Source organism: Mauremys reevesii, linkage group 9 (assembly GCF_016161935.1).
Source record: "Mauremys reevesii isolate NIE-2019 linkage group 9, ASM1616193v1, whole genome shotgun sequence".
Taxonomy (NCBI): domain Eukaryota; kingdom Metazoa; phylum Chordata; order Testudines; family Geoemydidae; genus Mauremys; species Mauremys reevesii.
The window spans coordinates 9,100,872-9,127,324 of record NC_052631.1 but is presented as its reverse complement, the minus strand read 5'-3'; the positions used below and the strand labels follow the sequence as shown (position 1 = coordinate 9,127,324).

Genomic DNA, 26,453 nt, shown 5'->3' with positions numbered 1-26,453 from the left:
CTGGGATTTTGACATTGGAGAAGTTGTTCCAAGGTCTGATAATTTAGTATATTGGTATGGGATGATGAAAGTGGTATATACTTTAGAAGTATTTTAGGGTTCAGATTAAATTTTCATCTTATCAGCCTTGGGGGGGAAGTCTCTTTTCTTAATGTTCTCTTTGAAGAACAGCACCATTATTTGAATTATTTTTGAAGATTGTGGTTTGGAAAAACGAAACCCTCCAATGATGCTGCATTTTTAAAATAACCTTTAATGTTAAACTTAGTAGTTGAGGAGTTACTGCTTTTACACTAAAGTGGAATACCTTCCCATTGATAGTCATGGCTAGCTGGATAGTCACACATAATTGGTTGATTAGTAACTTCATTTTCCTGCCATCTCATTTTATGATTTGGTTTTGTCATCTTCTGCTGTAGATTTGTGGTGGTAAGGAAAAAGATTCCTTGCTAGTGGGGTGTAAATTTTGTGACTCTTAATAGGAATTATATTTTTTCTTTGCCTGTGGTTTGCGCTGGACCCTTCTTGCTCTACTAACTATACTTAGTGAACAATCACTGGTTTCATTAGTGTAGCTGGTTTCAAATAGCTATAATTTATTACAACTGCTATTAATTGATTTTGTGCAATGACTTCTGTTTTTGTATTTTATTTAGATGTTTGGAAACTGGACTTTCGGTACCTTGGTCTTTACTGTTATGGTTATAACTGTTACAGCGAAGGTACAGTAGTATAATATTTACCCTCCATTTTGGGAAATGTAAGCAAATACCGAATAATTTGTCAGTTTAAAGTTGGTTTCATAGTTATACAAGAGTGGTGAATAGTTTGTCTCTCAAGGAAACAGGAGGTAAAGAGGGAATTAGGGTTAATTTCAGTGATGGCTTAAAAAGATTAATTTCATTGTTTCATGTGTCTTGAAAGGTGTTTACTGATTAAGTTTGAAAGTAAAGCCAAATAATTTGAAAGCAATGTTGTCTTTTCATATTAATGAAGTAAAACAACATAGATTAATTTTCTAAACATTCTTTGTTTTTTAGATGGCTTTAGAGACTCATTTCTGGACTTGGATAAATCATTTTGTTACCTGGGGCTCCATTGTGTTTTATTTTCTATTTTCCTTGTTTTATGGGGGAATTATCTGGTGAGTGATTTTTTCCTTTTATCTCTGTGTGCGCGTAGAACATTGCTTTTAGTATTTGATATCCTGCATTATAGCTATTAATTTCTTCATACATTTAGAACAGGAAAGGAAATGACAATCCCAGCAGTGGGTTTTTGCCCTTTTCTTCAAACCTAGAGCCTGTTACTCCTAACATATAGCATGTAACTTTGCAGCCTTGCATGCATTTATCCCTCACCTGAAGCAGACACGTGTTTATGCATTTTAGAACTCTGAAATTCATTGCATTTTTTCTAAGTTTACTAGTTTTCTGGTTAAATGAAACTGCAGTCATTTTGTGTAACAACCCAAATTCTTCTCTAGAATGGCTGTTTTCTAAATCTCAGCATCCTCATACTGTTTCTGGAGACTTTTTTTTGCCTGCTACAGTACTCCGTAAAGGCCATCCACCCCTTTCTGAAAAGGCTTCTGACTCCTATTTCCATACACATGAATGCTGAAAAAAATTCTTTGTAAATACAGATTTTCACTTCACCATGCTGCACAATGCAAGGCTCACTGTATCAAATATGGAAGATGAATTAATTAGATATTTGCCTATTAGTTCTTCATAGAATTTAAGACTTTATAACGTCTACATGTTGGTTTAACAATCAGAATACTTTAAGGAATACTCTTGTTAATCATGTCCCTTTAAAAATCCTGCACTGTTCTCATTTCTGATTCTACAGGGATGTGCAAATTGCATATAGCTGTATCTGTATGGAACCTTACACAGCTGTGGGAAGTCCAGGACAAATGGCAAGGCGATGTTTCTGTGGTGCCATCCATATGTGTTCAGTTGAGGGGCAGCTTTAAGGTGTTCCAGGAGCTCCAAAGGAGCATTTCCTCTTATAGAGGCTGCAGCAGGGATGAATTAAAACAGCACATTCCCAAACTTCCCTAACCACACCCTTCTCCAGCCCACACCATTCACTTTTTAGCTGCCCTGTGCCACTTTCAACTACCAGACTCCCCTCAGTGGACTCGCTGGTGCTGGGGTCCTACACTCTGACTTATTCTGGTGGACAGCATAAAAACAGGGATGAATTTAGCAAATTAGTTTTGTTTAATTTCTACTTCTGATATTTTCATCTAATTATCCTTTCTCTAATTTTTCAGGCCATTTTTGCATACGCAGGACATGTACTTTGTGTTTGTTCAGTTGCTGTCAAGTGGTTCTGCTTGGTTTGCCATAATCGTCATAGTGGTCACTTGTTTGTTTCTTGATGTTGTGAAGAAAGTGCTGTGCAGACATCTACAACCAACAAGTACTGAAAAAGCTCAGGTAACATTATGTTTTTGTATAGAACATGGTCAATAATTAAAAGAAGAACTTTATTAAATTCAGTCTTGTAAGTGGATAACTAAATAATCCTTCTCTGAATAAATATCAAAAGATCACTTCCTCTGCAAAAATTGAAATTGTTGTGATACTTCAGTGTAAAATAGTGCTTTCATTTGAAAGCTGTCTTGGGATAAGAGGGACGGTTCTCTCATGGATTGGTAACTGGTTAAAAGATAGGAAACAAAGGGTAGGAATAAATGGTCAGTTTTCAGAATGGAGAGAGGAAAATAGTGGTGTCCCCCAGGGTCTGTGCAAGGCCCAGCCCTATTCAACATATTCATAAATGATCTGGGGGAAAAGGGTAAGCAGTGAGGTGGGAAAATTTGCAGATGATACAAAACTACTCAAGGTAGTTAAGTCCCAGGCAGACTGTGAAGATCTACAAAAGGATCTCTCAAAACTAGGTGACTGGGAAACAAAATGGTAGATGAAATTCAGTGTTGATAAATGCAAAGTAATGCACATTGGAAAACATAATCCCAATTATACATATAAAATGATGGGGTCTAAATTAGCTGTTACCACTCAAGAAAGAGATCTTGGAGTCATTGTGGATAGTTCTCTGAAAACATCCACTCAGTGTGCAGCGGCAGTCAAAAAAGTGAACAGAATGTTGGGAATCATTAAGAAAGGGATAAATAATCAGACAGAAAATATTGTATTGCCTCTATATAAATCCATGGTATGCCCACATCTTGAATACTGCATGCAGATGTGGTTGCCCCATCTCAAAAAAGATATATTGGAACTGGAAAAGGTTCAGAAAAGGGCAACAAAAATTATTATAGGGTATGGAACTGCTTCTGTATGAGGAGAGATTAGTAAGACTTGGACTTTTCAGCTTGGAAAAGAGATGACTAATGGGGGGATATGATTGAGGTCTATAAAATCATGACTGGTGTGGGGGAAGCAAGTAAGGAAGTGTTATTTACTCCTTCTCATAACACAGAGCTAGGGGTCACCAAATGAAATTAATAGGCAGCATGTTTAAAACAAACAAAGGGAAGTATTTCTTCACACAACACGCAGTCAACCTGTGGAACTCTTTGCCAGGAGATGCTGTGAAGGCCAAGAGTATAATGGGTTCAGAAAAGTACTAGATACATTCATGGAGGATAGGTCCATCAATGGCTATTAGTCAGGATGGGCAGGCATGGTGTCCCTAGCTTCTGTTTGCCAGAGGCTGGGAATGAGCAACAGGGAATGGGATCACTTGATGATTCCCTGTTCTGTTCATTCCCTCTGGGGCACCTGGCATTGACCACTGTTAGAGGACAGGATACTGGGCTGGATGGACCTTTGGTCTGACCCAGTATGGGCGTTCTCATGTTCTTATGAAAAGATAATTAATTTAAATTATATAAACCTATTTAATGCTATCCTCAGATCCAAGTATAAGTAAGGATTTTACTCTTGCAATGGATGATAACTTTTGTACTAGAAATGAATAAACCATTTCTGAAAAAAGTGAGCCTACAGACTTGCTGGCACACAAACTGTTCAGTCTTTAGCATCTACGTTTGTAAAAGCATGCCAGCATACGCGTTTCGTAAAGAGTTGCACTGCTTTAAAGGTAGTTGCGAAATCTACTCTTGTTGTTTTCTGAGACTGAACAAAGTCTCTAGAGATGATATTGCCTTTGAGTGGCTGTTACAATGTAATGATGTGCAATAGTTTAAATGATTAAACTAAACTGCACTAGCATGCAGTTGGGTAAAACAGTTTTATAGCAAATATTCATTAGTATTACTATACAGAATTATGTACTTCTCTATTATATGCTGATAAAACATTCTCCATTATGTAATTAGTGTTCCATAAAATCCTGGTTATGACTTATGCCTTATATAGACTATTTGACTAAAGGTTATTGAGTTTAATAAAACTGTATTATAAGGCTAGAAGGGACCACTGTTGTCATCTAGTCTGACTTGCTGAATAACAGACCATAGGACTTCCTCAATTAATCCCCATTTGAACTAGAGCCTCTTATAAAAACATCCTATCTTGATTTTAAAATTTCCAGTCATGGAGAATCCACTAACCGTTGGTAAGTTGTTCCAATGGTTAATTACTGTCATTGTTAACTATTTGCACCGTATTTCTTGACTGAATTTGTCCAGCTTCCAGCCAGTGGATCTTATTATACCTTTGTCTGATATATTGAGGTGCCCTCTGTTATCAAGAAGCAGCAAAGAATCCTGTGGCACCTTATAGACTAACAGATGTTTTGCAGCATGAGCTTTCGTGGGTGAATACCCACTTCTTCGGATGCAAGCAGTGGGTATTCTTGCATCCGAAGAAGTGGGTATTCACCCACGAAAGCTCATGCTGCAAAACATCTGTTAGTCTATAAGGTGCCACAGGATTCTTTGCTGCTTCTACAGAACCAGACTAACACGGCTACCCCTCTAATACTCTGTTATCAAATTTGTGTTCCCCATGTAAGTACTGATAGATTGATCAAGTCACCCCATAATCTTTTCTTTGATAAACTTAATAGATGGAACTGAGCCACTTGATTCTTTCACTGTAAGACATGTTTTCCAGTCCTTTAATCATTCTAGTGGCTCTTTGCTTAATGCTCTACAATTTATCAACATCCTTGAATTATGAATGCCAGAAATGGTCACTGCATTCCAGCAGTAGTTGCACCAGTGCAAAATACAGAGATAAAATAACCTCTCTACTCCTACTTGAGATTCCCCTGTTTTTGCATCCAAGAATCACATTAGCCAGCTCATGTTCAGCTGATTTATCCACCATGACCTCTAAATCCTTTTTAGTCTCCTTGCTTCACAGGAGAGTCCCCTATCTTGTAAGTATGGCCTAAGTTCTTTGTTCCTAGATGTATGACTTTACAATTGACCATATTAAAACACACATTAGTTGCTTGCTCCCAGCTTACCACGTGATCCAGATTGCTTTGTATCAGCGACAAGTCTTCTTTATATACACTCCCATATTTTTTTCATCTGCAAACTGTCAGTAACAATTTTATTTTCTTCCATGTCATTGATAAAAATGTTGAATAGTGTAGAGGCAAGAACCGAACCCTGCAAAACCCTAATGGATTCACACCTACTTGTTGATGATCCTCTATTTACAATTATATTTTTTAGTCCATTTAATCTGTTCCATGTTGATTTTGGAACATTACTCAAAATCTGGTTTCTTACTCAAAATGTCTTGATACCAAGTCAAATTTTTTACAGAAGTTTAAGTATATTACATGAGCACTATTACCTTTGGCCACCAAACTTGTAATCTCGTCAAACAAATTTGATTTTTTTATAAGATCTATTTTCAATAAACTTGTGTTGATTGGCATTAATTATATTGCCTTCCTTTAATTCTTTATTAATCAAGTCCTGTATCAGCCACTCCATTATTTTGCCAAGGATCGATGTCACAGGCCTATAGTTATCCAGGCTGTCGCATTGACCCTTTTAAAATATTGGCACCACATTAACTTTATTCCAGTGCTCTGAGACATAGCCAGCATTCTAAGACTTAATGAAAATCAACAGTAAGGTCTAGAGAACTCTTGGATACAAGTTATTTGGACCTGCTGGTTTTAAAATGTCTGACTTCAGTAGCTGCTGTTTAACATCCACCTTAGTTACTGTTGGAATGGAAAATATTTTATCATCATAGGACAACATCATCTGGCTTTCTCCCAAATACAGAACAGAAATATTTATTGAACACTTCTGCTTTCTGCGTTATTGGCAATTCTACCACTTCCATCTGGTAATGCACCAATTACATTGGTACAGGATTCCTTTAGTTCCTAACAGACTTTACACACACACAAAAACCAAAAAAACCTTATTTTCCTTAACTCAGCTAACCATAGATTTCTGCTTATGTCTTTTTTCTCCTCTTTATCAATTTTCTACACTTCCTAGCTTCTGATTTCCATTCATTATAATACACTATTTTTAATCTCACTTAGTCTTTCAGTAAGATGTTTGTTGCCATTGTGATTGCTTGCTTATGGACATGGCCTGTCATGTTACCTAAGAGAGAAGTATGATACTATCTAAAGTTTTTTCCTGTGGTAGGGTATGTGCTTTGGCTAGTGCATTTTATTTCCCTTTCTCCATTAGTACTGGGCACTTTGGCAGCATCTGCATTAGTGCCACTGTATTCTGTCGGAGTACATCTTGCTGGGAAACCCTGACTGGTATCAGTTGCATTAGACAATCAGCTAAACTTTGCAATAAAATCCATTAACTCTTGTGTAATTTTTAATGTTGGTAACAACTTAATGACCATCTAGCTGCTTTTTGTGTGTGTGCATGTGTGTCTTTAGAAGTGTAGTTATAGTCAGAAAAGTAAATTTGCAAAAACGGGAGATCCATGAAATAGTAAGGTCCTCCTGCATACATTCATACATATACTCACCTCTTTCAGCAGTTGCAATCTAAGGGTCAGGTTCTGCCGCTCTTTGTGAGCAGTTCTTGGGACTAGTCTGAGATCATGAAATCAATGGGAGTTACCATGGAATAAGGAACTAAACATGAGTGAAAGGTGACCATTTTTTTTCTACTTATTTTAGTTAGCTGTATTATCATTAAAGCAGTGCAGTATGGGATTCTTTTCAGGTTTGTACATCACTGTTTGTTAACTAAATTCCAATTACTAAATTTTTTTACTGTTGATCTCAAAGCAAAGAAGATAACCCAGTTTGACTTTCAGATCTCATGTTGAGTTGGTAGGGATGACAACTAGAAAAAATGTTCGTTTTTAAAAATAAGCAAATGTTGTATGGAAGCTATTGAGAGAATAAGTGGAACTCCACATTTCCATTGTAAATTTACTTTTCGCAATACAACTGCATCTTACATGTGGCTGAATTAATTCCTGTGTACTTGCATCTTTTTAAAAACAGCTTAGCTCCCAATAACTGGGACTCTTATGTGATACAGCAAAGTAAAACTAGTTTTAGGTCAGGACAAGGAAATAGATTACATGCAGTAATCACAAATTTTTAAAAATGGAGCTGTAGGGCTTTCATCACCTGCTGTCTTTCATCTTTAAGTTCTAAAATATTTCACTGGGGGAAATAAGCAAGCTTAAAGTACATTTTCTTAATTTGGTATGCAAGGGATAATAATTGTCCCCATAACTGAAAATGAGTCAACAGATTGTCTCCATCTTTTTAAACCCAGATAATAGTTTACTTTGGAAATTATAAATACTACTATCATTAAAATAATAATTCTCCAAAGACCAATTATTTTCTGCACATAGTTAATTTAGACATCATGTAAGATCTGATAAATTTCTGCACGAGAGAAATAGCAGAAAAAAACATTATACACTGTTTCTAAAAGCTGTCTTAAAACATAAATGTTAAGGTATTGTAATCAGGAGCTACCGTATAAGAAACTACTAGTTTTACTGCATTTTGAAAGCCGATTTAATTAAAAACTTGGCAAAAAAATGTAGTGTGACTTGAAAATGGGCTTTCATACTGGGACAAGCATAATTTTTTGGTATGTACCAAGATTTTCTGCCTGGTACTGCAATGAAATCATAATTCTGTGTTTGACTTCTGTCAAATGACATGGAAGTAATTGCTGTGAGCTTTTGTGATCATATAGGAAGATATGGCTACTGGGGGGGGACAATCCCAGTCAAAATATAAATCTTTTGGTAAACAGCAGAAATTGCAATTCTAATGGGGTGATGGGAGAGTCTAAGGACAGCTGGAGAAGTATGCCCCAAGTATTTCCAGGGTTTTTTCCCCCATTATGAAAGTTAAGGGACACTTTTTAAACTTGGCCCCGGTGAAAAATAAATGATGTTGGTGCCAGGAATAATCTTGCAAGTATCGGTCTCATATGTGTTCTGCATATGAAGTATATTCCAATAAATAACAATGTCTTTTAAAATCCTGTCCTGTGTCTTTCTCCTAGAAAAATACTATTACTTACTGACTTGTATGTTCCATCCCTTCTCTGTCCACTTATAGATGTACTCCAACAGAGTTGCTTTAAGTGATGAGTTCATCGCACTGCAGCCATTATCCAGGGCAAGGAATCAGCTGAGCAGAATTAGGTAGAGTAGGAGGGACAATTCCTCATAAACTCTTATGCATGTTGAAGGTCAACTAACCAGCAATGAGAGAAATGGGAAGAGGCATGAATATTAAAGTGGGATGAGAGGCAGTATCTATAGTGGATATTCATTCTATTTGGCATCTTTCTTGGCTTTTGCTATGTATTTTTTCTGGCCAATTGCTTCTCATAAGTAGCATGTATTAGACGGTCTTTTAGGAGAAAATCCCTAGCATGATGCTCAATTTAGAGAATACAGTTCTAGTCTTTCTTGCATCCATTTTTAAAATAACCACAGTTTCTAGCATGGTTCCAATGTTTTTGCTTTGTGTAGTCAAAATTAGCAGTGCTTTCTGCATGTTGGATAACTACAGCTTCATAAGACCACAACAGAAAGGTTCTTGTATTTTAGGCAGCAGTTTTCTTGCTAATTATTTGCCCATTTTAATTTGCTTTCAACAACAGCATAGAACATGTCTTTTGCTTGGGTGTAAATATACATTTGTGCATCAACTAAGACTCTTGCTTTTGTTTAATGCATCTATCAAGTGAATGTTATTTATTTTCAATGTATTATGGATGTCTGTGTCTCTAAAGATATTTGGGTGTAAATTGTATGAAATATTCAAAAAGACTGACGTGTGCCTGTCTAGGTAAAATACTAGGATGCTGGAACTCTTATAATGCACTCAGTCTCAGTATGTGAAATGCTATAGGACTACGATCTGACTTCTATTCTTTCCACAAAAAAAATGCACAAATAAATGTTTTAACTTGCAACAAAGATTAAGGGCCAAACCTTCATCCCAGCCTTATATAACCATCCACTTTTGCAGCAACAAAAAATTAAAAGCACAGTTTTGTTCATATAATATTTTGTCTAAGTCTGGAATGGTGCCTGTAAATCAGGACCAGGACATCCATGTGGCCTACATTGAAGGAATGGGTGTACATCCTTCAAAATAAGGGAAATAGGAGAGGAAAGTGACCTATGCAAAGGTAATGAGTGCTATATTTTAAACAAATAATTGTGACAATTAACTCTTAAAAACCTGAGACATCTCAGTTGCAGACTCCATGGTTCATCTGCCAGGGTGAGTGACATCACCACAAAGAGAAATTTGAAATAACAATTCCATTTTTTCTGTTATTACCGTGTGATGGTACTTGTAATGCAACTCATTCTAGCAGAAATACCAGGAAGTCTGCAATTCAGATTTCTGAATATCATAGGGAGTTAATTTTGTGCTGAATTTCAACAAGATTAACTTTTGAAGAAAGGTAAGTTGGTACTTTCTAGCTTTTTAAAAAAAAACCTAAGTTTTTGTTTAGGAATGTCACTGTATTTTGAATGTGATGCCAAAAGTTCAAAGTAAATTAGTATATATGGTCCATATGAGTAGCACAGGCATCAGCAGGTCTTAGGCCTGGTCTACACTAAGGGGGGGGTCGAACTAAGGTACGCGACTTCAGCTACGCGAATAGCATAGCTGAAGTCGAAGTACCTTAGTTCGGGCTACTCACCAGTCCAGACGCCGCGGGAACGAAGTCCACGGCTCCAAGGTCGACTCCGCCACCGCCGTTCGCGGTGGTGGAGTTCCGGAGTCGACCGGAGCGCATGGGGAGTTCAAACTATCGCGTCTTGATTAGACGCGATAGTTCGAACTCCGAGAAGTCGAACTCTCCGCATCGACCCGCGCGGTAAGTATAGACCTACCCTTAAAGAGTTCTTTTAGGTGGTTTCTCTCCTGTAGGTTTCACCCTGTACATGAAAGTTGTGTGTAGTGGGGTCATTATAGTTGGGTGGCAAATTGAGGTTTTGTACAGCAGAAGGCGAATGTAAGGGACAGGAAGACTTTTATCCACACGGAATGCTAATGCATGAAGTTTTAAATCTAGGAATTAAATGTTAACACTTTTTATTAATGTGGATCAAGCTCTGTCCTTCCATCACTCTCTGCCCCCACCCTCCTCAAACAACTCCCCTGTTACCCCTTGTTTTCTCCACTATCTCCATGCACATCTGCCTTTCCTAAAGTCCTCCATTCCAAAACTACAAGAGAGTGCCTCTGTGGCCACAGGTTCTCATGACCTGAACTGCTACTGTTTTTCTCTTAGCTATCATGTCTGCCTCTGGTCAGTAGTTGCTGCATCAAAGCCTGGAGCCAGAAGCAGATCAATTTCTATTAAATTTGTATTGTACATATTGTTATATGTTGTAATTCCACTGGTAAACCAGACTTTTCCTCACCCTTCCCTCTCCCTCTCCCTCTCCCTCTCTGGCACCAAGGCATCTCGACTTAGATTGTATGCTCTTTGGTGGCAGGGACGATCTTTTCATTTTTTGTTTGTACAGGCCCTACCACAAGTTGGGGCCCTGATCCATAACTGGGGCCCCTATGGGCTGCCACAGTACAAATAACAAAAATTATTTGGTGTTTGTAGACTAAGTCATTGTAGACATACAACTGAACAAAAGGTTTAGGATTTTTTTTTTAAAGTGCCAGGGAGACTTTTGAAATGCCAAATTTCAAAATGCCTTTTCTAAATTTTCTAGAAAAACTAACTAAGGGTGAGATGTGGCATTTGAAATTTCAGGGGAATCAGTCTCTTGTTGGGGTGACTAAGAGAAGTTAAAATGGGGCTCATAATGGGAAGCTACTTTAAAGCTTAATTGTGGTGTAGCAATAACTATCTCATAATCTATTTTAGCTATTTATATAGCATCGATTATATTAGTATCTAGGGCCTGGTTTCAGCAAAGCGCCACTTAAGCATTTGCTTAACTATAAGCACATACTGTATCCATTTCTTTTTAGCAGATCACATAAGCATATGCTTCAATGAGATATAAGTGCTTTGTTGAACTAAAACCTGCAGGTGTCATTTGGCATACAACAGACCCAACAAACTGGGAAAAGAATTGGAAAGACCCTTTGGACAAAAGCGCTAGTTTTAGACCTTTATTTGGGGAGGAAGGGGTCAGAATTGACTCATCTACATTTTTTGTATGCCTTTAATTTGTTGACAAACTATACTCTGGTAACGTTGATGTGCATTAATAAATAATTTGTGATTTGGATAACTTGAGAAAGTGGTCATCTCTTCCTGTGTAAGCAAACGTGCGCTGTTCTATCAAGAACAAGTCAGTAGATTAAAGATTGGTTTAAAGATTGTTTAATTTAAAACTGAGTGTGGTGTTTTATAAGATTTGTTGCTTTTCTGTCCTTCTAGATGGAAGAAGATAAGGGTTCAGTCAGCTCAGCATATGACTTTGCTGAAAGCAGGCACAGAGGGGAGGACAATAGGCAACTGCTAGCTGATCCAACTAGCCAGCAGGACAGTTCTTGCGTTCACTAGGTAGTACTCCCACTGTACCCTTATGTATAGTCAGTCATGGAATCATCTTTGAAATTCCCATACTTGTGATATTTACAAGGAAACCTACATGACTGCATGTTTTTTGTTTGGGCTTAACAGATTGAATCACTAATTGTAATACATAGTATTTAATTTTTTTCTTGATTCATTCCATTAAAGATATCCATTCCCCTGGAAAACATTTGCATTACAATGATTTGAGATCTTTAGCCCTAAACCATACCTTTTGAAAATTTCTTTGCAGCCCAAAGATTAGTGTTCTCATTTTTTTTCTCTGTATAGGTCAGTCTTTAAGCAGTGGCTCTTCCTACCAGTTGCAGCCCAGTCGAGGATACACTTAGTATTGCCAGAGACTTTTTTGTTTTAAAAGTATCTGTGCTCAGTACTATCCACCTCACAGCATTGTGCATGTTGTCTTACCTGTTTTTGTCAGGCCTTAGTTTAGTGTAACACACAATTATGATCAAATCTGTGCACAGATCTAAAACTGGAGAGGAAGGCTAGAGGAGATGCAGGCAGTAAGGAGAGATTCTGTATTAAAGATAAAATCCTTCATTCAGGAAAGGGATATAAAGAGAATGGATCCTAAACCAGGTAGCCACTGCCATCATATTGAGTTTATTTTACTATTGTCTCCTTTACAGTCTCCTAATATTACTTTTGATGTTACTAAGAGCTAGTTGGTATAGCTGACATAAGGAAGGTGTGGATTTGGGATCGCAAAGGGATCTCGGATGTTCACAGTTTACTCTGGAAATACTACTTGTAATGCTTCCACTCAGTTTTTAGTCTTTAAAGTGGGAGGTCTGTGGATTTAAAATAGCAAATATTAATTCTTTGCAATTATCTACATACTGGATTCTGTAAGGTCACTATTTTCAAATAGGTGGTATTAACCCTTTTGAGTCATGGTAAAGCACTGACTCCTCATTAAGCCACTATTGTATTGCACAGAAACTAAAGGCAAAATTGGTTTTAAGCTCATTAGAAATCAAATATTTTCATCTTAAGTAGATTTTTTTTTTGTATTTTTTGCCTGTTTTATTTTTCCAAAATGTCCCTTTTGCATTGCAGTCACTGCTTTTTTATATGTTTTATAGGCAGTTCAGAAATACATGGTGCATTATACATGAAAGATTGCACAGACAGAGCATAGGATTCTGGCATTGAGGGAGACAAAGATAGTTTTATGCACCTTTTATACGACCCTTCCTCCCAAATTCTAGTGCCAACTGTTTCATCCCTCAGGTGCAAATTTGTGCAGCCTCTTGGCTACTCCCTCTTTGTGTCAGCTTGTAACATTCCTCAGTGATCTCCAGCCATTATGCCAGCTAGGGATCATTAGAGCGCAATTACACCCTACTTCCCCAACATGCACCCTCTGCCGGGGCTAAGGAGGCCATAGCGCTGCACCATCTGGATAGTCCCTCGGCTGACTGCTGAAGTCAACTTTATGGCCCCAGAATACTGCAGGGACCAGGTTCTGCTTCATACAGTATATATTAAGGGAAGAATCAATTCTTTATATAAAAATCAAAATTGTAGAATGTGAAGTTGGCTCGCCACTGACTCAAAATTAGGGGTTATATGAATCTACCGCTAATAAAATACCTGTTTCCAGAGCAACTATGAGACAAAAATATAGGTACATATGCCTCCATGAGTGTAGTGAGAAAAGGGACATATATCATGCATGAATAATAATGGAGCTCTTTCATGTGTGATCAGATAGAAATTATTGGAAAACATTATATACTATTAGAGAGAGCTAGACAATTTTCCGTTAGCTTTGAGCCAATTATAAGTAGAAATCTCAGATCTTAATCTCTTTCATGAGACTTTTTAAAGCCCCTCTCCTGTGATTTACTGAGGCACCTTCTGAGAGGTTCTCTGTCCTCAACTCCTGCTTACTTCTGTTAATTTCTACATCTAAAGTGAGCAGCATAAATTTGTAAATATTTGAATGTCCTGTTGGAAATTTTTGGAGCCTCAGAATAACTGATACATATCGTCCATTCAGGAGGTACGCCTCTGTATATACTTCATCTCATTGCATTGCATCTGTGATGTTAAGTGACTAATACAGTTTGTGTGTCCCACCCCCCTCCCCTGTATTAGTATAACTGCTAAACAAATAGTTTAATTTGAATTATGTAGGTACCTCTTCCCCCCATATCACCACCCTCAGTAGATTTGTATACGCTATTAGAAGGGAGGTAAGCACAAATGAATTCAAATTATTCTCTCTCCAGCTTTTCCTGTAGTGCTAAATATTTGGAAATTTGTGTGTGCTGCAGTGGAAAAATATTTGGATGAAGTGTAGTATGAAGGAATTTGTTAATAGGTGATTTTAGGAAGATGTTTTTATTACAAACTCTGTGTAACCTCTTTCAGTTTATTCTAGTCTGTTTTACACATACTAATAAACTTTGTTGTATTCATTCATAGTTATACTAACATTCAGCTTTTCCTTATTCTTGCGTGGATATGACTGATGGTTCTTAATTCTGTGTTTAAATTTAGATAAAAATCTGTAGACACCCTTTTTTCCCCCCAAAAAGTGAGAGATTAGTTCAATCCGTATCATAAGCTTTAATAATGGCATTCCCAAATTCCAGTCCATATCCTGTATTTTGTAAAGGGAGGTTTATCTGGCATCATAAATGGTAACCTGGGATAAAATTTCAGAACTATGTAAATAAGACAAGAAGGGTAGCTAGAAAAATTTACTTCTGTCTTTTTTGCTCATGATTTAATGTCAGCTTAAATTAGTAATAGTAAGTCTTATTGCTAGTCATGGAACCGACTTCCTTCAGAAAACTGCGTTCTGCAGTTCTTTTTGAATTGTTAAAACTATTATTTTTAGGCAGGTTGCCATATCCACAGTCTCATTTATTCTAAAGCTTTTTCTATTATTATTTTATTTGGGAATGGGGGACTAGTATATTTTGAATGGGGATAGATCTTGAGCTAGTGTAAATTATCATAATTCCATTAATGTCAATGGGGCTATGACAATTTATACTAACTGACAGTCTGCCCCTGTAAGCGTATTACAGGTAGAGCACTATAGCGGATGATTGGCCAGCCAGGTTACTTATGACAGTAGTGGGAACTGGACATATTTTTATTTGCTGGGTGCTTGTGTGGGGTCAGTGTTAAACAATCTCCCATTTGTTCAATAAGCCATTTATTTGTTCAAACCTTGGCCACACCAAAAAGCATCTAAATCTCCATCTGTATGATTCACGTGAAGAAAGCAAATGCTCTTCTTATAAAGGTGGTATAATGTTTTTCCTATAAAACAGAAACATATTCTAGTAACACTACTGAAATTTAAAAACTAGCCTTCTTTAAGCATTGTCTGTGATAACAGGACACTGTTGTCACTAGGATCCACAAATACTAATTCTTCTCTCTTTTTTCACTCCAGCTTACTGAGACAGGTTCAGGTATCAACTGCTTGGACTCCATGTGCTGCTTCTCAGATGGGGAAACAGCATGCGCATCTGTTAGAAGAATGTTGGAACGACTAATGGGAAGATGTAGTCCAACCCGGGTCAACAGGTGTGGAATTTCTCTCAATAGCCTTTGCTGCAGACGATTCTCCTATAAACTGGAACCTGATGAGCCTGCAGCTATAGATGTCTAGCAAACCAGTTGCAGGTTTTGTGTAATTAACAGGAAATGCTATTCTTTATAGTGCTTTTTTGATCCTAAAAGATCCGTTTCTTGCTTACTGGGAGTGCTTTTGTTAGAAAAAGGAAGAAAACGGTTTTTCAAGAAACAGAACTCTCTTCAAACTTTGTTTGGTCTTTCTAGTATGAGATCTTGTGTTGTATATATGGTATTTTCTCTGGGTTTGTACATCCTTCTGTTTAGAAAAACAAACCTCACTGTGCTGATTGTTCTCCTGATCCAGCTTTTTGCCTTCATGAATCAAGCGCTATTTGTAAAGTCAAAAGGCTTTTTTCCTTTGATACTTAATGTATGTCCTCCAAATAGTCACGGATTAGCTTGAGTTACTTCTAAAGATATACAAAAGGGTCGCATTTCCCCCAGACAATCATTAAAAAGAAAGTCTTCAGACTTTTCATCCATTGGTGGCTACTAAAATTAAATATTTTTTGTAATAAAACTTTTATACTCTATTTCTAGAAACCAGCTAATTTACAAAACAAAGACTTCAAATTAACTTAGTTTGAAGGATTTTTCTGTTTGTATCAAAAATGTCAGCAAAATCATTAGTGCCATTCAAAAATATGTGCTAAATATCTTCTTGAATCTCCCCGTTTCAAAAAAAAACTCAGAACTAGGTAACAAATTTGGGGGTAAAAATAAAAAACTTTTTGTATATCTTAGTCTGTCTTTTGCTGAATGATATCATAGTACTCCATTATTCAAAAGCCAAACCTGGAAAAAAAATTGCACTTCTCACATTTACATGGAGTTTCCTTTAATATGTGAACAAATGTCTCTTTTTAAGTTAAAGGATGTGGTATCATTCATACAGAATAAAATCTTGTATGGGTAATTTATACTGACATGCATTGTCAGTTCTGATTTTACCTTTAGGTGTTGACTTGGTATGTGGTACATTGCAGTTTTAAAATTCTTGTGTTAACACAGTATCTGTGATTCTAATCATCTTCTTTATTCTGGCTTGCTTATGAAATTTTGTTAGTTATTTCCATAAATCTAGAGTATAATTATGCAAAAATATCCTATTCTGTATAAGAAGGAACTGTTTATGATCAAGTAAATTTTTTTAATCAAAACTCTTGCTGTATAGTAAGCAGGCATGATGTGTAAAATAAACAGTTGAATAGAATTTTTAAACTACAAGATGAGCATTTAATTGGTCTAAAACCAACATTTCTGTAGTGGTTGCTTTAGCTATATTTTCACTTATTGCTATCTTCTGTAACAAATGAAAATGCTGCGCTGCAAATTAGAAACTTTTATTTTCCACGCTGCTTTCTTTGTTCTAATGTCATCTAATAAGTGATGCTACTTTTGGCCAAAAAATTGTTTATTGTGCAGGATCTCATAAAGGTAGGTATAATTTTTTCATTCTGCTAGGCATCTAGATTTTTTACAATTTCTTCCCTCCTCCTTCGGTGGGATCTACTAATAATAAAAATAAAATATCATATTTGACAGAATATAAAGCACTTTTTCAATATTGTGCTATTTCTCAGGTTACTTGTGTGTTACCTCGTCATCTTTTTTCCTAATGACTGTACCGTCTAACTGAATAATTTTAAAGCCTAAAAAAGAGTTGTTAAAGTATTAGAATTAACATTGCTTCAAACAAATGAATATGCAAAACAATCTAGGTGCTAATCAAAGGACTTTAGAAGTTCCGTTGTTGCTGCTGCAGCTCCAATTTTATATTGAAATGGCTCTTCACAACCCTTTCAGTTTCACTTCATTACATTTTTGTTTTGAGTGACTCCAGCTCCTTCCCTTCAGCATTTCTATTTAAAATCTAGTCTAAAAGTGGTAGGAGGATATATTTACGTTCTTCCCCCTCACTTCCCTTGCAATAGGTAAAAGTTGCTGAATAATTTTGCTGAACGTACTAATTATGTAAGTCACATAAAACAGTTACCTGAAGGTACAATTAAGTACTTTTAATCCCAAAATATATTTACTTCTCAGTGTTAAGCTTAGATCAGACTTGGGTACAAATGCAATTTAGATTTTATTAAATAGCTATTGCCTTTTAGAAGATGCATGCAATCTCAAATGTAATAGACTATTGTGTAATGTTACGGCTGGTGTGTACCAACTGTTCTATTCCATCCCAGAGGTAGCTGCATATCGTTGATGAATTAAGTGATACCTGTATATATGTAGTTTGTAAAAGTGCTTTGTAATCCTTTGTAATGAAAAACACTTTTCCAATTCTGTTGATATAGATAGCTTGTGCTTATATACAATATGTGCACCTACTATTCTGTCAAATATGATAATGGGATATGAAATTATTATGCTATCAAATTTTGGGTGGGAGCCATTTCTTTTGATCTCAAGGTGTACAAATGCTTGGAGTAGAGGGCAACCGGCATAAAGTACTGCAGTTCTATTGTTTTTTAAAATATAATCAAAATACATTTTTCATTGTTTCATTCATTTAAAATAAAATTGAAATATTGCATGTTCCTTGCAAATTAGTAAAATGCATTTCTGTCTGTCTCTCTCTTCCATTAAACTATACTGTCTGTCTACTCATCAGCCAATAGAATATTAAAAATACTGGATCACATATAAATTGTTATGGTAGAACCCATTACTGAATGATCTGGACCTGTCATTAACCAATACACTTGTCAAGATACATGTGTTTACTATTTTTGAAGAAACAGCAGATTTCTGACAGAGGTGGGCTTTGGAGCATAAATTGTTTCTACTTTGTGGCCCCCTTCCTTCCCGCCCTTTATTTTCAACTTTTAGTCTAATATGTTGATTTTAGCCATCCTGCCAAAGCAGTGGCCTATATACAGGATTTATTCATCTAGGGAAATAATGTACTCTTAGGTAGAAAACATTGGTAGATTATATCAGAATAAAAAAGCAATGATAGTTTGGATATTTTTTCTCTTGTCATTTTCGTTTAAATCTAGCACAGCCAATAGTAAAATACACTAACTCTTCACTTAAAGTCCTTCTGGTTAAAGTTGTTTCATTGTTACATTGCGGATCAACTAGGGAACATGCTCGTTTAAAGTTGTGCAATGCTCCCTTCTAACTGCTTGCTCTTCCTGCAAGCAGTGGACAGCCTGTTACAACTAGCTGGTGGGGGCTTGGAACCAGGATGGACCGGCAGCCCCCTTATCAGCTCCCCCTATCATCTCCCCACTCCCCTAAGTTCCCTGTGCAGCAGCTGCCAGCAGGCTAGCAATTGCAGCTGTCCCTCCCCCCACTGCCATGTGCTGTTCCTGCCCTCTGCCTTGGAGCTGCTCCCCAAGCCTGCTTGCTGTGCAAGGTGGGGGGAGGGAAAGGGGGGGAGGCTAATGTCAGGGTGTCCCCCTCCCCCTGCTCCTACACCCTGCTTACCCCTTCTTCTCCATATAGAGCAGGGTGGGAACACAGACGGAGAGAGACAGAGCCTGGGGCAGCAGCTGCCCTCTCAGCTTCCTGATCCACTTAAAAAGACAATGCACTTAAGAGTGGGTGAGCTTACTGAAAGGGGCAGTGTGCATTTCTCTCTCCCGCACACAAGGTGTGTGTCTGTCTCTGTCTGCCATGCTATCTCCCCTCTCCTCCATTCCTGCTGCCTTGTAGAATGTGAGGCTACATTAACAACAATGTATTAACCCTTGAGGGCTCAGCCGAGTGCTAGTTCATCATTTAGCACAAGGGTTCTCAAACGGGGGTCGGGAGCCCTCAAGGGGTCATGAGGTTATTACATGGGGGGGTCGGGAGCTGTCAGCCTCCACCTCAAATCCTGTTTTGCCTCCAGCATTTATAATGGTGTTAACAATATAAAAATGTATTTTTAATTTACACCCCCCCCCCCATATATCACTCAGAGGCTTGCTATGTGAAAGGATCACCAGTACAAAAGTTTGAGAACCACTGATTTAGCAGCAAGACGTTCCCTGGGAAATATCCCACCCTCTTCCAAACTTTCACCACCTCAGCCAAGCTTCACAATCACCATAGCTGTGAACAGTATTCAATTGTTTGTTTAAAATGTATAGTGTGTGTGTGGTTTTTTGTCTGGTGAAAAACATTTCCCTGGAGAAAACACACACACACACGTTTACATTAATTCTTATGGGGAAATTGGATTCGCTTAACATGGTTTTGCTTAAAGTCACATTTTTCAGGAATGTAAATAAAACGTTAAGTGAGGAGTTACTGTATATCTTAATGGCTGTAGTTAAACTATTAGATTAAACTTGTTCGAAGTTAAGTAGCTCACTGCATCAGTATTAAAATATATAAATAAAACCCCAACATATTAGCATACTGCAATTAGCTATTTGTGTACTGAGAGGATTTGTTAGAATGATCTTACTGTGCCAAAAATAAATGTAGTATTCACTGTGCCTGATTTACATATATACGGTAATATTGAAGTTGCCTCAAAAAGCCTAGAAGCCCATATAATTTAAATTGATAGCAGATTAAATATCTTTTTAGTCATGTTATAGTGAATTTTAAAAATAAATACTGTCCAGAAAATTCATGAAAGCATATTTTTGAGGGTTTGAATGAATTGCAGGTGTCAGGATGGAATTAACTGACTACAGTTTTAAAGAAAGGAGTCATTTGCTTTATGCTCTTAGACCTTTTTTCCTCTCACTTAGATTTATAGGTTCCTAGTCAGCCAAACTTTTCTTTTATTGTTACTGTAGATCATGGAGCTCATCGGATCCCTGCTATACCAACGACAGAAGCATCTTGACTCTCTCCACAATGGACTCACCCACTTGTTAACAAGGACATTTGTTAGTGCCTGGTGGAAGCCATATGGTGCTTGCATATTGATAATAGGTTATGCACGAGTTCAGTGCTGTACTCTCTGTCCTAGAAAATGTGCTAGCACAACAAAAACATCTAAATACAAACCTCGTGCTCTATTTGTAGCATAGCAAAACATATACATGAAGGATAATCTCTTCCACTAAATTTTCTAATCTTATAACCAAATTATTAAATATTTGAATGCTTTTTCTCTGCCCATTTCCTCTTTGTGCTTCATACTAACAGGTTGGAATCCTGTGTTTGACATTTTATTTGAGATCTCAAGGGAATGACCAAATTTTTCTGCCTCCAAGTAATTGATTTGAGTGTACTAATTTATTTTTGTCTGGTTTTGTAAATTAAGCTGATTTTTTTTCCTTGGGGGGTGGGAGGGGAAAGATATTTTTTTATTCTAAATTTATATTGAAGCTGCTTGTTATGCTAACCTCTTAGTCCGCAAATAAACAAAACTCTTGTTTCTTCCATGGGCAAGTCAATTCATTAATATATCACTTTAAAGAAAACTGTGCTGATGGATTAGTTGTTAAGAGATTGAAATACCATCCGTATATCTGTACTGGTGTACAAATGGCAATACACCAGTAAAATATGACATAGCCTTTTCAAAGTGGTGACAAAAGCATAGGTGCACCCTTCAGGTATAATAAGCATCTCCTGTTCTTTACAGGTAATATTTAAGAGCCAGTCATTCTCCATAACCATTATATCCTACATGTTTTAATAACTATTCTTGATTCTAACATGGAAAAATAGGGGGAAAACATGTTGAATGGATTGTGCAGTTCTCACTAGCATAAGTGTTGAAAATTTAAATGATTTAATCCTTTTACCATGGGGGGGGTTGCATGTTTTATTTTTAATATATTTATATTCATACTGTATTTTGAAGATTTAAGCATTATCTTCATATATCTGAAGGATCTGACACATTGACAATGGTTTTATAGACAAGTATCGATAAACAAAGTGCACAGATGCTACTTTGGACAGAATTATAAATTTTGCAGCTACATTTTCTGCTATAAATGTGTCTGAGTTCTTGGGTGGGTGGGTGAGTTGGGTGTGTGTGTGTGTGTGTGTGAGACAGACAGACAGACACACCAACTAGCAGGAGGACTGAATCTTCTGGCCAGAGAGAGATACAAATAGGATGTTGCTAGACAGCTTTTTGCCACCCCGGCGTCTGGGCTGGTGAAGAGTGCTGCAGCCCCTGGACACTGATTGGGCACTCCATGTTTTAAATCAGTGGTTCTCAACCAGGGGTTCACGAACCCTTTCAGGGGGGCTGAGGAGCTCTGAGGCTGAACCCTGGTGCCCCAAACCCCAGTACTGAAGCCAGGAGGTCGCAGGGCTGAAGCCGCCCCCCAAGGCCCTGAAGCCAGTCAAACCTTCCCGCCCCCCAAGCCAAGAGCTGTGTGGGGCTGAAGCCGGGAGCCCCAGCGCTCCCCTGCTGAAGCTCAGAGCCACACTGGGAGCACCCCCTCTGTCTGTACACAGCCTTTAGCTGCCCCCTCCCGGCACCCTGAGTTACTCTTCTCACTTCACACTGCCCCTAGATACCCCCTCCCTGCACCCTGAGTGGTTTTCAAACTTTTTGAACTGAGTCACCCTTTGAGTTTTATATTTTTTTGGTTGCATCTCCCCACAGCCCAGACAGGCTGGGTGGCCTCCTGTGTGTGTCGGGGGTGGAGGTGGCACTGGACCCTGCTGTGCGGAGCTGACTCGAGCCCTGCCAGCCCTTGCCCCTCCCCCCAATAGAAGTAAAACTATGCCTATGCCGCAGGGTCCCCCACTGGCCTGGAGCCCTGTGTTCCCAACCCCACTGGACCCTGATGTTTTTATAACATGTTGAGGGGGGCCTCAGCAAGAAAAAGGTTGAGGACCCCTGTTTTAAATCAGCCTCTGGCTACTAAGTCCCATAAATAAAATTTCTGCCTCACTGAAAAGGAGGTGGTGGTGGTGGTGGTGGAAAGCTGCATCTATACTGGCAAAACTCAGACCTGTAATTATCTACCAGCGGTGGCAATGGCAAATGCAGTGGGCACAGACTTTCTTACCAACGTCTTGCCTAATCCTAGGTAGTGTAGACAAGGTGTGTAGGCAGGCCTGCCAACAGGAGGGGCAGTCGCCCGGGCAGGCCCCAGGGCGGTACCGGTGGCAGCGAAGGTAGCCGGGCAGGCATGTGGAAGCACTGGCCATGCCAGAAGAGCACAGCCATCAGCTCACTGGGCACCAGCCAGCGCAGGCACAGCACCGCCCAAATGTCAGGCGGACAGTGTCCGCGGCTTGTGCATGCACGCACCAGCCGCCACGTGGACCATCTCCACGCCCATGTGGCAACATCACACCGGGCCTGGGGGCCCGGTATTGCTGTCGGTGGGCCTGTGTGTAAGGTAGACAACACAATGGTCTAAGTGCTTGCCCCGTCTACACTACAGTTTCCATTATTGCTATCACCTGTAGAGCTGCATTAGCAGTGAATGACATGACTGGTATTTTTTTCATAGTGTAGACAAAGCCTTTGAAGTCTTCTACACTATGGGGCATGGACTGCTGCTGCAAGAGAGAGATTGCTCTCCATTATTCTACTTCTCCCAAGCTTTCCTGGATTCTGTGAACTGTAGGGGATGAAGTGTTAAGATGTCTCCACTGCTGTTCTCCTTTTCTCAGATTTTTGGGTCAGCACTGCTAACAACTCCAGTGCCTACTTCTGGTGCTGTTCATGGCTTTCCCAGCAATGCATCAGTTTGGTTCACATCTTGAGTCTTCATTTTTGCTATAATAAGGACTAGAAACTTAACTTTTTACAAATGAAAGTTTAAATTCTTGAGCAACTGGTGGATTTATCAATCTTTTAATTGTATACATATACTTGGAAGTCTGAGTTAAATACTAGCACAGGTTTTCTCAGTGGTTTCTGTTCCTGATGGGGGAAAAAAAATTATGCCATGGTTATCTGTGAAATAATTTTAGGCCACATTTTCTAAACTTCTCATCAGATATTTGTTGTTTGCAACTGTTATCTTTGCGTGTTAAGCCATTATGCTTCACTTCTCAAAAGTAGCCGACCGTGTCTGTCAACGTCATTCATTCCTTAGCCAACCTTCAGTGGTTTTCAGTGTTGCCATATAGTTTTTCATTAGTTTTTGTGATTAGTATGTCATGTTTTGAAATCTAAATTATGGCAAATAGTTTATAAAAAATAAAAAAGGGAAAATGCTTTGAAAAATAACCCTGCTCCAAGCATTTATAACAATTCCATACCACACATATATAATGTTTTGACTTTTGTGGTATGAATAAAAGATTGAATACATTTGTGCCAAACAAGCAAAATCTAAGATTACTGGAGAAATAAGCTCTTCCTGAATTGTTTAAATACATAAGAATTTATCAGTTTACCACAGGTACATGTCTCTATTTGGAGAAAAACTTTATCAGTAATGTTTATTTCTCATTAATGGGAATACATAATTGGTTTGCATAGAATACAGAATTTTTATCTAATGAATGCTTAGGAGGAAAAACAATATTTTGTAATGTACCACAAATAACGTAGAACTGGTTTTACTCGAGAAAGGTTGGTTTTGTATACACCTCTGACTGTTACAGTATTTGCAATATGCCAGTTCTAGATTGGCTAGTATGTGGAATTTTACACAAAGTTAACCAAGTATGTCATCTTCAGTTATCCAACGGTAACTATTGATATTTCTGATTGAGGACATGAGGGAAAAGAATGTATAGTATAGAGATGAGTATGTAGAGTTACCTTTACTCTTGAAATCCACAAAACGAAGGCACATGCAAAGGATTCCTTATGGAGTTTTTCCTTTTATTGCAATAAAGGCTGCTTCAAACATTCTTAACTCACAGTAACACAAATGATATTATATACATTCTTATGGATGAAAGAGAGCACTTTGTCCATAGCCACCTTTAAAACTAGATTGAATTCTCAGCGGCTCTTAATACTTGGTATGGGGGAAAAGTCAGTTTTTCAAGAGCATATATTCTTTCACACAACATTTGGTGTCTAAAGTATACTGTGTAGAGACTGGGAACTGGAAATGACAGAAAAGTCTGCTTACATTAAAAACACTTCAAGCTAAAATATAAATATTATTTAAAATATCCATTTAAATATAATATAATATAGAAGGACACCACAAAAGTGGAGAGGCAATGTTGAAAACTGTGTAGATAAGAAAAATACAATCAACCAGGCTCCTTTGACATACGAAACAATTTCCTTCAAAAATGTTGACTATAAAGAATGGTATTTGCTATTACATTAGATCATGTTTAGACACATTTAAATGTGCCTTTTAAACAATTCACACTGTGTTGTAATAGCAATATTTTTAGGGTACTCTCATATACCTTTTTGTACTATATAATCAGATGCCTTTTTGCCCCAAGCCTGTCAGACTTTATTTAAGTTCCATGCATTTATAGATACTGGAAACAAACAGTCATATCTACTGTAATGACAATTGTCCACAATTACTGCAAAACCACTTGCATTATACTGTGGTAATAGCTAGAGCTAGGTGAATGTTTCAAGAAAGCGATGGAGAACATTCTAGAGAAAACCATGGATTAATGTGGGTAACACCTGACTGGCATGTATTTTTCATTTGACTGCCTTTGCAATCTGTATGAACGATATTTAGCTGCAGGAATGTTTCTGTGGAAAACAAAAAGACTTGCAAGTACTTTTGTGAATGTGTTTGTGAGAAGATCAGTTGCAGAAGCTTTCACACAGCTATAGCAAAATCACCAATTTCCCCTACCCTGTTCATAAAAGTTAAGTAACCCAAAATAGGGAGAAGAAACCAGATATGTGACTGGAAATGACATAAAAGTCTGCTTACATTAAAAACACTTCAAGCTAAAATATAAATATTATTTAAAATATCTATTTAAATATAATATTATAGAGGGAGACCACAAAAGTGGAGAGGCAATGTTGAAAACTGTAATTTCAAAATGATCTCTTGTTTGCTGGTGAAAATAGTTATTTAAAACAGAAAACACAATTTACAATACAAACTACCCAACTGTCTCTCCTTACTAGAAATAATTGGTAATACTTTCAAACCCTTATTTTTACAATCAGATAAAACTGTTCTCTGTGTGAAAAGTCTCATTTCTAGTACTAGAAATCTCGCATCATAAAGCTATTGGTAAACAAGAATAGTCTATAGAATTTTTGATTGACAAACTTTCTTTTAAGATTAGGCTTTATGTACTCCAATTGTATTTGTGAAGTGCAGCATTCAGAAGTACTTACCATGTATGCTACCAAAATCATTTGTTCAGGAGAATTCTCTATCTTGCTATATTATTCTCATTTTACAGTATACAATAGTAATGTGGCTGTTTAACAGACGTTAACCCATAGTAACTGTAATTGTTACTGCATTATTGTATGCTCGTGGTTTCTAATGGAGTTACATTACTAGAGCTGGGTAAACCATTCATAGTGAAGAAGTTGACTAAATTAGCCCTTTTTCTGTTCACAAATTATCTGTGGACAGAAATTTTACAGATTAGTGTTTTATGCAAACATTTCAATCTACTGCTGGCTTGCAAATTCCTTGCTTCTGCTATTTGCTTTCTAAGGTGTGTGATTTATCACCTCGGTCACATATCTGGTTTCTTCTCCCTATTTTGGGTTACTTAACTTTTATGAACAGGGTAGGGGAAATTGGTGATTTTGCTATAGCTGTGTGAAAACTTCTGCAACTGATCTTCTCACAAACACATTCACAAAAGTACTTGCAAGTCTTTTTGTTTTCCACAGAAACATTCCTGCAGCTAAATATCATTCATACAGATTGCAAAGGCAGTCAAATGAAAAATACGCGCCAGGTGTTATCCACATTAATCCATGGTTTTCACTAGAATGTTCTCCATCGCTTTCTTGAAACATTCACCTAGCTCTAGCTAATTACAACACAGTGTGAATTGTTTAAAAGACGCATTTAAA

The 26,453-nt window shown here is 37.6% G+C and overlaps 1 protein-coding gene across 6 annotated transcripts in view; it reads left to right on the top strand.

Moving 5' to 3' along the window:
* The window catches only part of ATP11B (ATPase phospholipid transporting 11B (putative)), a 92,872-nt gene extending 71,952 nt beyond the window's left edge, over positions 1-20,920 (top strand). For 2 of the 6 annotated variants that reach the window (XM_039488194.1, XM_039488190.1), the window contains 5 exons: positions 657-722; positions 1,041-1,144; positions 2,285-2,450; positions 15,393-15,526; positions 20,329-20,920. In XM_039488194.1, the coding sequence (XP_039344128.1) occupies positions 657-722; positions 1,041-1,144; positions 2,285-2,450; positions 15,393-15,526; positions 20,329-20,410 (552 nt within the window). In that variant the 3' untranslated portion in view covers positions 20,411-20,920. Of the gene's footprint in view, positions 1-656; positions 723-1,040; positions 1,145-2,284; positions 2,451-11,812; positions 11,939-12,438; positions 12,458-15,392; positions 18,149-20,328 lie in introns of those variants that run through there. The other 4 variants (XM_039488193.1, XM_039488189.1, XM_039488191.1 and 1 more) reach the window with 3 other exon arrangements.
* The last annotated feature ends 5,533 nt before the right edge of the window (positions 20,921-26,453 follow it).